The 13,725-nt window shown below is 34.5% G+C and overlaps 1 protein-coding gene across 7 annotated transcripts in view; it reads right to left on the bottom strand.

Annotated features, from left to right (window-relative positions):
* Window positions 1-1,430: 1,430 nt before the first annotated feature.
* Window positions 1,431-13,725, bottom strand: part of LOC119153766 (heparan sulfate glucosamine 3-O-sulfotransferase 1-like) — a 61,162-nt gene continuing 48,867 nt past the window's right edge. For 3 of the 7 annotated variants that reach the window (XR_005106215.1, XR_005106211.1, XR_005106216.1), the window contains exons 2-3: window positions 5,404-8,014; window positions 1,431-4,241 (exon numbers count right to left, since the gene is read on the bottom strand). Coding sequence is in view for 1 of the 7 variants with exons in the window: in XM_037400600.1 (XP_037256497.1) it covers window positions 6,966-7,895 (930 nt within the window). In the remaining 6 variants the exon portion in view is untranslated. Of the gene's footprint in view, window positions 4,242-4,854; window positions 8,015-12,835; window positions 12,940-13,333; window positions 13,709-13,725 lie in introns of those variants that run through there. The other 4 variants (XR_005106214.1, XR_005106213.1, XR_005106212.1 and 1 more) reach the window with 4 other exon arrangements.

Below are 13,725 nucleotides of genomic sequence, written 5' to 3'. Positions count from 1 at the left end.
AGTTTATTTTTTAGCAGTATGAAAGGCAGTTTACTTGAACCCTGTCCAGCTATGCTCACTGTATGTAAACAGGCCCTAAGTATATAAATCATTAGCGATTTTTTCCCAGAGAATCTGTTCATCTGTTTTATTCATTTTGTTGTATGTATACTTGACAAAGAACTTCAATCACATAAATATGAGTTGTCTGGCAAACACATAATGGATGAAGTTTACTTTGAATCTAAGAATACAATACCCTTCGTCTGCCAGGTCAGATAGTAAGAGCAGTATATGGTGCTAGCTCACAGAAGGTGCCTAGCACGTGGCCTAAACAGACTTCAGTTTTATGAGTACCACAAATAATAACTTCCAGATAACTCATACTGCAACTGTTGCCTTTGGATCAGTATGCCTTCAACAGGATGAACTCAGTGCACAGCTATAGATTCTGCTTGTTTTTGTTTTAGATGAGTGAATTTTGCAAGCTGTGTATGATGTGTGCACGTGTAGCTATAGCATATGATGTTTATGAGCCTTTAATCTTTCTTCACTCAAGGCAGCAATGAACCCCTGCAGTTTACAGTGTTCCATCTGCATCACTTGTCTTGAGTTGTAGTTTTGTATCTACTTTTGGCAGAGTATAGAAAAGGAATCTTCAATCTTCTCCTGACAGTTGCACAGCATGTTTCTAGGCTGAGAGTCCTTGTCAAATCAACAACAAACCTGCTGCACTAGGGCTGCTAATTTTCCATAAGGAATTAACAAATCCCAACACTTTGTCTAAAGAGTTGTTACTTCCTATCCAATTTGCACTGCAGCATTTCACCCAGGGATAGACACAATATATTTAACCTGTGCTGAAGTATTATAGTATTCTCTAACAAAGTGAAACACAGTGTTCCAAAAGTGTATATTCATGTATGTCCCTACTAGCCTAATGATTGAAAAATTAATTCAGGCACATAGAATACCTAGATAAATCCCTGGAGTAGCATGTTACTTAGTCCTGTGCATTGTCCTCTCAGGCCAATCGTAATCTTTTTTAACTGTGCCATATTACGTGAACAAATGTTTACCAGAAGAGGGCCTTCAGCTCAGGTTTTGTTGCATTCTACTTGCCTTTGCCTTATTTTTTCCTATTGCAAGTTGGTTGATTCCTAATAGAACATTTATGATGGATCAAAATGTTCACATAAAAAAAAGTTAAAAATTAAAAAAATCTTAGCCAGTCTGAGTGGCAAAGGGAATGGATTCTTAATTACTGCCACCTGATTTAAATCTCTAAGTAAATGCTTTAGAGTAGCAATGTAAGAGTTTACAGTAACATTCTTCAGAATAAGAAAAACTATGGCATAGTTGTATTCTCTAATGAAGAGAGAGAAAATACAAAGAGATCGTTAAACTATTATCAGTCCCTACATAAAAATGTTCTTCACTAAGGACTGTAATAAACAGAAGTAATATTCTTTATTCTGGCACGATAACTCTCTACTTTTATTGGAGTGTGACTCAATCCACCTTTTTATCTTGGAGGAAAAAACACAAAACCGGAGAAATGTCATTTCAGAGAAAAACTGTACCACTGGCAAAAAGTTTACATTAAGATGGTTTTCTTTAAACACTTAACTGAGAGGTTTTTGTAATGCAACTGAAAGAATATACAACGTAAAAGCATAAAATCATTTTGCATCAGAAAACAGACTTCATAGTACTTGTTACATGGAGCTAATGCATGATACTGTACATTTTACATGACATCTATTTCACCAGGAAAGTATGATTTTTGTCAGTCTGTTTTAATCTGTTGTATTTTCCCTAAGTAGCAGATTCAACTTCAAGTATTAATTTATAGTTTGCAGTTGTGTTAGTATCTTGGCTTCCAAAATTTTTCCAGGAATTGTGGTAAGCTCATATCACTGTTTATTAACCTTAAAGACATGACAATTCCTCTGTAATCACAGAATGACATTACAAAGTCTTTTTATCCACTGTTGGTTCTAAATTTTAGATTTGTGTTATAAAATATCAAAACAATTTAGTAAGTATATTGAAATGTGAAGTAATTGAAGTGGAAATTATCTGGCCATTAACTGCTGGTAATGATTAATGTGATAGGCAAATTACTACTGATTTTAATTACAATGTGTCTGTTCATTTCTACAACAAAATTCAGGCTTTTGAAGGAAATGAAGTATCAAATCCAGAAGTACAGAAAATAATAATCTATAGGAGTATAATTTTTACTGAAATAATTTAAATGTTCGTTTCCCTGCAAGGAAATGTTATTGTGAGTATTGTTACTGTGCAACTCTCACTAAGAATCAAGGTATTGAGGGGTGTGTGTGTGTGTGTCTTTTTTTTTTCTTCCCAACTGTGCTCCTACAAAGCAAAGTAATAACTCCTATTTTAGTTTTTGACCACATAAACAAGAAACTATAGGGATTATGACAATATTAAAATTATTGTCCAACTCATGAAAACATCTGAATTTACAAAGGCAATAAGCAGCCAAACTTGCTGGAACCAACCCAATTTTTAATTAATGAGCTCTTGAAATGTGCGTGAAGACTGAAAACTGTATGCAGATATGCTTCCCTACAGTAGTCAATCTAATCTTTCTTTGATGCATTTTATAGGATTATCTATTGGCTTTGTATCAAAAGGATACTGAAGGAGTTGATGTTGTGTAGCATCATACAACGACATGCATGAAGTATATGCCCTCTGTAAAGTTCTCCACAATATTGTCTATGGATATTCCAAAAAATGTCTCTACATTAACAGATATTCTTTAAGAAGAACTGTAAGTGCTCTATCAAGGCTCAGTGGTGAAAGGAAAGACCAGAAGCCAGCCCAAGGCCTTTGAGCAGCTGGATACCAAGGATACAATGGAAAAATCCACCGCTCCTCCTGGTGAAAGAATGGAGGTGAGTGCAATAGTAGAACCTCTTTGTTTTCTTCCCGTTAGTGAAGTACTAGGTGCTTTTTGAGGCAAAAATCTAGCACTTAAGCTTCCCAGCACTTTGTCTTTATGTACTACAAGTAATATATGTAGCCCATATTAAAACCCCAGTAATATTACTCATCTATGTATTAAGTATGAGTGCGTTGCTTATAGTGGCAAAGGCTAAACTGATCCAGTTAGAGCTGCAGTTGCTTGACATTGCTAATTCTCAGTGACATTAGATGAAAGCAGCTATAACTTACTCATTTTAACTAAAAAGGAAAGGAACAGTATTTAAAGTTAAAGCTTAATATTTGTGGAATGCAAAACATCATCAAAGAGCTGCTCAAACCATCATAAATTCTGCTGTACTCTTACACATGACTCTATCATCTGTTTCAGATGCTCCAAAAAACCTTTGAAACAATTGCATGATCTCTTTAAGTACCCTTAACACATGAAATTAATTTCTGCAAACACCTCGAGTATCAAATAATGAAAGTCCTTTAATGAATAATCTGGAGAAGAATAGTTTATGTTTTGCTATCAATTATGGAAAATCTTAAGAGGTATTTGTAATTTCTTAAATTGAGAACTGACTTGTTAATAATGTCTTTAAACAGATCGTGAGCCTTGAGTTTTTTCAAAAATTTTACTAGTTTTGAACTCCAAGTGCCAAAAATTCAGTGCTTTTTATTTCAATATTACTAAAGTATGCCTCAGTGGATCTTCTAAGTTGATCTGATCCCCCTCCTGAGAATGAGGGAAGGAGGGTTATCTTTTGAAGATAGTAAGAATGAAGAAGGTCAAGACTGCATGAAATAATATTTTTCAGACCACAAAATGAGAAACTTATGGAAACAGTTTGTAATGTTAAATTAGTCTACTATATTTATTGAATTCTGTTATGGAGAGGTTAAGTTGCATCTTTGTAGACCATTTATTTACCAAAACAAAACTTCACATGAGGTTTGTTATTTATGTAAAACCAAACCAAAACAACCACCCCTTCTCCCAAATTATACTATGCAGAATATATTTCTTCCAGTATTAGTAAACTCTAAAATGATCATTGAACTCATCCCATCAACTCCGTCCTTCCCAAAAATGCTGAGCAAGAGTGAAGAGTGCTAGCAAATCAAGTAGATATATGCATCACTAATCCATACAGATCAGCATTCCTTGAAATGTAAATTCCACAAAGGGACCTGCATTTTTCAAAGATGTGTACAGCTTCTGCCAACTGGTGTTGCTGCATTCAACTCATTTAAAGATTAGCTGTAAACTTCAGAGAAGAAGGAGAAAGACTTGATGCCTGAAAGCATAAATAAAGACAGACATTAGATTTTTCTTTCTTTTCTATTTCTATTTTGTTATTTTCTTTTCATAGGCTTCAGAGGAAGCCCATGAAATTGCATGTGACATATAGACAGTGAACTCTTCAATTACTGGCAACTACCTGAAACCTTTGTTAAAGTACGCATTGTTTTCAAATTAACTTCTTGCCAAAAAAACCCAAACCAACAACACAACCTTATTCTTATTTTCAGTACTATTAAATGGAATCATCATTGAGAAGAAGCAAAAGAAGAATATGGAAAGTTTTGGAATGTATGAGAAACAGAAAGCAATGCTGAAAGAAAGCCACCATCTATGATATGAACTGCAGGTATGTTGCTACCTTTAATACTGTATTTCTGAAATTAGTGGACTGGGATGAGTTTTGTTCATCATTGAGACTGCATTGGTCAGAGAGAACAGGCTCGGTTAAACAATACAGGGAATGTGGATTTCGGGCTTCCGTTATCAGATAAAAATGTTGTGCCCACAAAATGCAAAGTGTTGGTCCAATATAAAATCACCCTGCTTATTTGGAGTTCAGAATTTTTCTCAGTTAACTTTTAACCTGACAGATGACAAAGATGATATTGGAAGACTACACAGCTGTATTTATTACAGTTTGCCTATCCGGTGTCCTGGTAGAGACGATACAAAACCAGCATAAACATCCCGTTCTTAGGCTAATTTGAAAGAAATATATCTGTATTTCTGCACCTGATTCAGATCAACATTGTACTTCTGAGTAGTCCCCACATGATCAATATTAATGATGAAGAAGCCACAATCTCAGGATAGGTGGAAGAAATAAATAACCATTTGGGCCCTTTGTAGAAATCAGATATGTAGTAAAAAAATCAGGCTTCAGAAAGATAATTTCAGAAGTTAATTATAAAATGACAAATATAATTTTCTCTCATATATACACATAGAAATAGCAGAAGAGATAAAGAATAAGATTTTTTATGTTATTTTTAACATTTTACATTTTTGAGGGAATATTTGATGAAGGCTATTTCCACATAATCTGGCTGGGTCTGATTCTGTCCACCTTTAGTGGAACACTGCTACCTGCCGAACATCTAAGTAGCCCCCACATGAAGTATTACAAGCCTAAATATTAGCGCTGCAATACATACCTTTTAGCCTGTGAAATGGAAGACTGAATCCCATGTTAGGGACATACACTCCTGTAGGCTTGAGCAGTGGCTTAGAGAGAAGGACACAGATTCAGGAACCTCACCAGGGTTAGGCGGAGATTGATGCTGCGATGCTCCGAGCAGGCTCACACAGCTGCAGCTCACCAGTGTTCTGAGAAGCTTAAAGGGATTGTGCCTGGTGAACCCTTCTACTAGGGGGTGCACCAGAGTGTCTGGATTGCAAGGTACAATGTCAAACAAGCACATCTGCACCTGTAGTTCTATCTGGCACCACATTTAACATTTCAAGTTGATTTTCTTCTTTGGTATTGATATATAACAAAATGTTTACATGAAAAAGAAGAACAATACTGTCAAAGAAAATATTAAAAACAAAAAAATGCATAATGCAGTTGTATAGTTGGATGTTTTTTATATATAATCTGAGTATGTCATACCTAGCATACTTAACACTGTGCCTGAGATATACAGTATAACAAGATGTTTTAACTTTGAGAACATCCCAAGATCTGTATTAGAAATAACAAAATAAAAATATTCGATGCTTTGGAGGGGCAAGCAATTTTTTTTTTCCCCCAGCAAGAATCAATGTACCAATGGAGATATGTAAACTAAAGCCAGGAGAGGGAGAGTTAACTAGTCACAGAATGCAAACATGATTAATATGGTAGTATTAACGGATACCTTTTCCATTCAAGAGCAAAGTGACATAATTTATATAATCAAATATTTGTACAGTTGCTGATATAAATTATTTTTTCCATTAAGGGTTTTTTTTTGTTGTTGTTGTTTTTAGTGTACAGAATAACAGTGTAAATTGAGGTTGCCTGGGATATTTTAATTTCTTTACATTCAGGAGACTCAGTTTAAGCTTCATCAAACAGTTATATTCTTTGGAGATTTTTTTTTTTTGTAAACCCAAGATGGTAAGAGTGTGGTTTAATACTAATGATATACTGATAGGGAGCTTCTAGTTCACCTATTCAAAATCACAAGTGAAACAGATTCCCTCTATTATTAATTAAGTACTTCAGTGTATTATCAGCGGATGAATTATTTATTGGAGCCACTATATATGCCCCCTGTTTTAAGATACAATTTAACTTACTGTATGAAAAATTCTAGAAATCAATGCCACTATCATTGTGTGATATAAAAAAAATACTAACAACAAAAAATACAGAACAGTTAGAATAATACCATTTCAAACATTTACATTTTCTACACTGTTCAAAGTAGTCATTTTTCCAAAACAGCTCAAATCTTGTAACATACATATCTGAAATAAGTCTGCTGAAGTTAATGTATTTGCATGATGAGAGAAAGAAGATCAGAATTTGACTCACAGTAATCATACAAATATGTGAAACTTGTTTTTCCCCAACATAAAGGGTACCATTTCCATGAGTTAGAGGTGTTATTCCAACGAAGCATATAACCAGGATGTTAAGTTCTCATAATACTGTTCTCTACAGTTTAGAAAGATCCGTTTGAAAAAGTTTGTTTCAGGCCCTTTTTAAGAAACATTGATTCCAAATGCATTAATGCCAGTCAAAGGAATGATTAACCATTCTGTAAAATTTTGCATTGTGCTCTCTGAAGTAAGAATACAGTTGCTCTAAAACAGTGCTGTTAACAAGAGGATGGGGACGCCCTTTGGATTCATGTAAACATCTCTCCCTTCCGTCGCTTCTAATGCAGTAGAATCCCTTGGTTTGGTTAAAATAAAAATTAGAAGACATAATTCGGGAAGGAAGATTTAGAAATCTTTCAACTTTTTGTAATTCAGGAAGAGGGTCCTTGATTAAAGTATTGCCATCCACTATGTGAATCTGATCCAAACTGAAATGCTTAAGCCACTTTTCCATATGAACATCATATAGACTTCTCTGAATAGCTTTGTATTTGGTATTAAGTGCTCCATTCTTAATAACAATATCTTCAAAAAGCTGAACAGGCTTGTGACTTTCTACTCTGTTGTAATATACTTGGGTATAGTCAGATATAACTCTCTCAGTGGGATCCCTTAGAATAAGCAGCAGTTTAATGGAGCTATTCATGTCATGAATTCTTCCTGGAGCCTGTGGTGATGTAAAATAGCCTGGTGTTTTCTCAATTGTAATTTGATTTCCATAAGAAAATGGCATCAGACTTCTATACCAGTCTATTCCTTTCACATAATTTTCATCCCAGTCAAAGAAGTGGACTTCCGTAGCTGCTACCACAATATTAGGATGAATATCCAACATTTCCAGTAAAGCCCTTGTCCCTCCTTTACGAACTCCTATGATGATTGTCTGAGGTATTTGCCGGCTTGTGCCAGGAGGTCTCACCTGTGCCGAATAGTGTTCACTTTTATTGCTGAATAATCCTACTTGTGACTTCAGTGTTTCCAACAGTGCCCCATCCTCAACAGGAGCACCCTGAGCATGAGTCAGCAGAAGATAAGCTGACACTAGTAGGAAGGCCATGTGGAGAGGAGTAATTAGTTCAAGATAATGTTATGCTCGACTAATGAAAGAATAGGTAAGTCCCCTCTCGAGCTGGCTGGCAGAACCCGTGGTAAACACACAGCAAGTTTCTGAAGCATCTACAAAATAAAATAAGACAAGTCAGTATTCCTAAACCCATCACCAGTTAGAAACTGCACTCACAATTCAATTCACAAATTGAATCTGTGATCTCAACAGAAAATTTATACCAAAGTTATTTGTTTTCCCTGACTTTATTTCAGAAGAACCAGAAAAAACCTGCGTGCTTTTTTTCCTTAACCACAGGTGAGTAATGATGGCTACTAACCCTCCAACAGCTTTTATTTCCTTTAAGCAGAACATTATAATTGTTTACCAGATTTTAAATTCCTGACTATTATTTGCTTGCTTTGATTTCCCTAGTTCTTTTCTACATATATCATATACTTCTCTTGCCATATATACCATACCCAGTATGATATTAATAGTAATTCCAAAGCATTTTGAATGTCAGTGCCTTTCCCTTAATTTAGAATAGTATATATACTAATCTAAATAATAGCACTGGATGGTGGTGCAACCATTTGGTTTCCAGTGAGCTATGGATCATACAAAAAAAAAGTTCTATTTACTTGGACACAGAAAACAGAGCACGGATATTATTTGAAACAGATCACTAACAGATAGCAGTGATAAAAAAAAAATCAGATAAATGCAACACCTGCACTGGAACCACTATGCTTATATTGCCTGCTTCTGTGTCTGAAAAATCTTTCAGGACAAATCCTCATTGAGAGGATTCTTGGACTTTATTCCATTTCTGAGCAGTTATAACATTTAAAGATTTGTAGGATACATCTACATCCTTAACTTGATTTGTTTTCAATGCAGAGTGTGGAAACAAGCTGTTTTGCATATAGTGAAGCAGCAGTCATTTAAAAAAAACAAAACTGGTTTTGGAATCTATTTGAATTGCGGCTCATATTTTAAAGTAAAGTAGTCTCAGAAATACTACATCTGTAGCTTCTTTTTCGGTTCCACTGCCAGTGTCTTTCTTTTTCTGAATATATTGGTCACAGTACTTCACCTCTTAGAAACGACCTTAGAAAACACAGCCAATTCCCATTTGTCATGGCTCTGAGAAGCACTCAGTATTTCTATTTAAAAATTGTTTACTTTGAGGCTTACTTTACAGACTTAAACATTTAACATAACATTTTTGATAACAACTGTCTAGGCAATGCAGCAGACTCATTAAATGTATTTGCTAAATCTTATTAAAAGCTACTCCAGCTTTTTGGATATCTAGGGAATGACTCTTGTTAACCTGAATGCGCTCTAAACTCACAGATAGATAGCAAATATTAACCCTAAAATTGCCATTTAAAAATAAACTATGACCTTTAGCGAGTAAATCTGTGGAGAACATTCCCTGTTATGTCCAAGCAAGACCTAAAGGGCAACTGCCTCTTCAAAAATAGCAGGGTTTCAACCAGTAAAATGTGTGAGCATACACTTATTAAATATTGGAAAAGTCCAAGTACAAATTGGCTTTGTAATCAGAGACTGGAGAAAATACTGCTCTCCTTTACAAACCTGAGAGGAAGTTTAATTTGAAAGGTCACAAGTTTTTTTTACTAAGAACTTCTGTGTGAAATTCTATTGAAAATTCTCAAAACCAGGGAATATAAGTGTTTCTGTGGCAATTACAGGACGGAAGAACAAATATGTTTACACCAAAACCATTTGTAGCTTTGTAGCTACATTTTTCAGATTGACTTCTTTTTTGGATGGCAAGTTTGGAAAATGCTAGCCAGTAGCCAATGATTTGGGAGCCGGGGGGCAAGGGAGCAAGGAGCAGTTAATCATTCTTTTAACCTATTCTGAAATCCACTGGGTTTTAATTTAGATTCTATTTGTCTTCATTTTTAAATTAAAATTCTTTCAGGAAGATTGGGGAATTGTTTTTGTAAACACTTTAAAATTGTTTTTAATTTATCTTTTTTTGTGCCTATACACACAGTACATTATACATTATAACGTGTATACACCTGCATACATTAGATTACACAAACTTTGAAACTAAGGCAAGACCAGCCTGAATATCTGCCAATCAAAGGATGCCTTGCAAATACCAAGGTGGAGACATATAGTTCATTATTTAATTTAAATTCTGGAAGTATCCCATCCTGAAACAGTTTTATGAACTGATTCTTGACAGTTATTTTTGGCAGATTTGGCATATTTATTTAACCAGAAAGAAAAGTATTTTGGGAGTTTTTGAGAAGAAGTATTCTTGAGACTAACTAGGTTAACAGCTTAAACAAAAAATAGAAAGGGAGAGAAGAAAGAAGGAAATTCTCTGAAATCAACTAAAACTAGTGTAAAATAAGATACAAAAGTGTTTGAGACTGGGGGCTCTGCAGTGGTATAGACAGAGGTATGCTCTTCCTAGACCTAATGACAGATAAAAAAATGTTCAAATTATTTAAAAAAATGTATTTTAAAAACCTCAACACTAATATTATTTTATCCCTAATTAAATGATAGTTATCTGGTTTCATGTACCTAAGAATCAGGTGCAAATACTGTCAAAGAAGCCTGTAACCTGAATGAGAAATCCATACTTGGAACTAAAGAAAATTGGTCTTCCAAAATATTATCAGGTTCAGATGTGATGTGAGTGTCTAAATTAATTTACCATCTGAAATCAGCAGTTCTCTATAAAACATGTAGAAAGCCAAGTAACAGAAGAGATTCTGCATTTTATATGGACCAATGTATTAGTAGCATCTTTGAAAACAATTATACTAGTTTAACCAGTTTACAATTGCGTAGTTGTTTTATATAGTGGAAATTTCTTAGATTCATTGCTAGAAGAAAACCTTACCCGGGAAACACTACCAGAAATAATCAGAATGTGCTGTAAAACTGGTGCCTAAATAGATCAGAATTGCCTTTGGGAGCAATTCCATCAGAACAACATTCCAGCTTCAGCCTAAGATATTTGATTGATTTTGATGAAGCTCTAAGATGTTAAATCCTGTGGTTAGGTTATAATTGCTATATAAATGTAAAGGTTTTAAAGATGATTTATCAAATATAATTGGAATGTTATTTGAATAATTTTTGTGTTGCATTTCTGCCTTTATGCAATTAAATGCACAGTTTTAGAAGATATGAACTGCTTTCTGTAATGAAAACAATATATTTTACATTGCTGTACTGCACACTCCTTGAATCTCAGAGTATTCCTAAGAAATTAACCCCATGATACATGATCAGAATTATAGTGCCTTATTATGGTTTTTCCCCCCCCATTATTTGGTAGTGTTGGTGTTGCTTAGTAACATAAGGAACCTCAACAGGTATGATACTTATTAAGCAGAAATGAAGTTCAGAAAGAAATTCATGCTGCAGAGAGGACTAATTAGGTAGATACTACCTTGGGCTTTTGTTCGTTTTACTTTTTTAAAACCTTAGACTAGATTGAAGAAGCTCAGATGCTGGCTGAAAAATCATTTTAATATTGCAGAAATGTTCTAAAGACCCTTAACTGCTGCATTGTACTGTAAAAAAACCCACCTTCTAAGCAGCTTATGATTTATCTTGCTTTGGGGTAAAGTACATCATAGGGTAAACCTAACTGGATTATCATTACTAATTTATAATATTATTAATTTCTAATAATACTTTCCGCTGCCTGTAATGCTTTTCATTGGAGAATTTCACAGCACTTTGTGTTAATGATCTATGTACACCCTATTAAGGTACCATTCTCACCTTACAGGAAATTGCAACTGACCAACCTATAGATCCAGTTCAGCAGTGCAAATGCTTTGGAAAGTCAGGGTTAATGTGATCTGCTCAAGGTCATATAACAGGTTTATAGTCCAACCAAGAATAAAAGCCTCAGGGCTTCCAATTCCCATTCCAACTTTGTGCCATTTCATGGCAGCCACTCACATCTCTTACGGTAAAAAAAAATGCTTGGGTTACATGCTAAACTAAAAAGCAAAGACTCCTCAATGCTTCAGCATAAGATTAGAGTATTTTGTGGAACAGGAAGATTCTTCCTACTTGCTCACCCCTGCAAATTGAAACAAGGTATGAACTCAGGATTTTGTTGTTTCAAGGTATTTATGCAGAAATACTTCTGTCCACTACTGAAAACTACAACAATGGGAAGTGGTCAGACCAAGTACAACAAAACACAAATTTGTCTTTATTTTTAAAAATGTGTTTGGATTTAAAAAAGTGTACTGCTTTTCCTGTTTATTCCTATTATATATCAATTCATCCCAACACTGAGATCAACCATTGAGAAGAGTATAATTCAAAGATTTTAAGGCTTACTGGCACTCAAATCTGTACCAGCTCAATTTTATCTTTATAATCAAGTACATCTCTAACGCTGACAATATAAAAGAACCATATAAATAGAAATAGCAGCCTAACTGTATTCATAACCAAAGCTCATGTAAGGTGAACTTTTTCAGGAATTTTTTAAAAGAAAATCACACTTTGATGACAGTTATGCCAGTGCAAAGTATCCATATACAGACTGCCTTTACGTAAAAAATAATTCTAAATAACACCGCCGCCACCACAATTCTAAAAGTTTTCAAGTATCTGAAATTAGGTTGTTTTTTTTTCCTTTGGTAAAAGTAGAGCTAGTTACATAGCATAATAAATGCAAATCTGCTCTCAGTATGACTTATACCTTTTTGAAAAACAGGCACATGAATAATCCAGTGCATATGGGACATGTTGCTTAATACAATCCAATATCAATTTGTTCAAATCCAATAAAGTAATGACTAGTTCTATTAATTCTAAGCATTAAATGTTAGAAGTAATACAACATCAAAAGTCCTCTTCATAATACCTTAATTCTGCTTTGTAGAATAGTTTGTGAAATAATGGACATTGAAAAATACCTGGCACATGTCCAACATTTGAACAAAAATGTATCCTCTTTAGTATGAAGTAAAAAGAAACAAAATTCAGCTGCTTCTATCTGTACAGGTCAGAAACACCTAGACTGAGTTAAGGAGACAATGAGAACACATTTATGAGTGTGAAAAATACTTAAAATTTTGAAAAGTTTCCTACATAGAAACAATTGTGAGTAGACCTTAATTTTGTTAGAAGCAGTGCAATTACTTCAGGTTTACGTTAGAATGAGATCAATTAGAAATAGGTGCGATTGAATATGTTTAGAGCTGTGTCCTAAAAGTTCCAGTGAGGTCAGATTCAGAAGAATCCCAAATTAACTATTCCATGAAACTAAAGACTGTGTGAAAAGACAGTTATCCCAGCACATGATAACCTTTTATCTTCAGATAGGGCATGAAACTATTCTGCTAGACATTTACTCTACATTCTGTTACCAGATTAAGTGTAATAACTAAATAACACTCCCGTGATGTCATTACCGGGCTTTATCAAAGTCTGTTAGGAGAGGTTAGGCAGTCTTCATGAATGAATATGCACAGATCGGACATGAAGAATACTTTCCACCAGTGATTGTGAAAAATGTCAGATGCAAACTGGAGAAAGCAAGAAAGGTTGAGTGTGAGTAAAATATGACATGGCATTTTGTAACAGAGCTTCAGTCTGAGCTCCAGTGGTGTCTGGTTATACAAGGAGCAGAGGACTAAGAAAATATGAAAAGGACCGCAGATCCCAGAGTCAAACAAACATCGCAGCAGTTTGTATTGCTCGTGAAGAACATTAACATTCTTGTATGCACTTAAGAATTTTGTTTGCTTTCATTTTCCTAAAACTATGGACATATTTTTAATAGGGAGATGTACTAAGAATTTTT

This window comes from Falco rusticolus, chromosome 9, assembly GCF_015220075.1.
Source record: "Falco rusticolus isolate bFalRus1 chromosome 9, bFalRus1.pri, whole genome shotgun sequence".
Classification (NCBI taxonomy): Eukaryota; Metazoa; Chordata; class Aves; order Falconiformes; family Falconidae; genus Falco; species Falco rusticolus.
This window is presented reverse-complemented; position numbering and strand designations above follow the sequence as displayed.